General features: G+C 32.8%; 1 protein-coding gene across 1 annotated transcript in view; it reads left to right on the top strand.

The window, feature by feature from the left end:
• Positions 1–841, top strand: part of LOC119586023 (putative 3-phosphoinositide-dependent protein kinase 2) — a gene marked incomplete at its 5' end in the record, with an annotated part of 38,876 nt that overhangs the window by 5,605 nt on the left and 32,430 nt on the right. Inside the window, 2 exon segments of the mRNA XM_037934730.1 lie at positions 195–301; positions 575–729. Of these exon segments, the coding sequence (XP_037790658.1) occupies positions 195–301; positions 575–729 (262 nt within the window).

The raw sequence follows: 841 nt of genomic DNA, 5'->3' as shown, positions 1-841 counted from the left end.
AGGAGCAGGACCTACTCTCCTTTATGAATTTGAATAGATTATTCATAAAAGTTAAACACTTTAAAAGCATTTTTAGAATGAAAAGAAAACATTGAAAAATGTTCCACCATTTATATAATTTTATATTTAAAGGTGTTTTTTCTGTGTCCTGGTTACAAATAAACCTTAGTAATGATTGCCTTTGTTACTTTCAGAGATTTAAAACCAGAAAATATTTTGCTAGATGAAAGAATGCACATAAAGATAACAGACTTTGGCTCTGCTAAGATTCTCTCAAAAGAAGAAATAGAAGGATTAGATGGTAAGTGAGATATTGTTACATTATTAGAATTCATGTGCATCCCAAGGTGTTTATTAAATATATTGTTCATGTCTTCCATCTAATGATGAAATTTTAAACTAACAAATGCATTTTTGGGCAATTGGTCTGAGAACACCTTTGGAATGCATACCTTCATTCAGACTTGGCATTTGGAATATGTCGCAAAGTGATTTGCAGAATTAGTATTTAAAAAAAAAATCAAATTCTCTCAAATGAAAAGATGTATTTTACTTAGTGTGGTATTTTTTACAGATGGGAAGGGCCGCAAAAACAGTTTTGTTGGAACGGCCCAGTATGTATCGCCAGAATTACTAGAATCCAAGAAAGTGGGGCCAGCATCTGACCTCTGGGCTTTGGGCTGTATATTGTACCAGATGGTTTCTGGGCTTCCGCCTTTTAGGTCCAGGTAAGGAAATTCTAGTAGTAAACTGTTTCAGGTAAATTAGCAAATATTTTTTATTTTTGATGTTGATATTGTAAGAATATTGCTTTGGAAAACTTGAAGGACGTGATGGAAGT

This window comes from Penaeus monodon, chromosome 20 (assembly GCF_015228065.2).
Source record: "Penaeus monodon isolate SGIC_2016 chromosome 20, NSTDA_Pmon_1, whole genome shotgun sequence".
Lineage (NCBI taxonomy): Eukaryota > Metazoa > Arthropoda > Malacostraca > Decapoda > Penaeidae > Penaeus > Penaeus monodon.
Note: the sequence above shows the minus strand (reverse complement) of the source record. Positions and strands in the feature narration are given on the sequence as shown.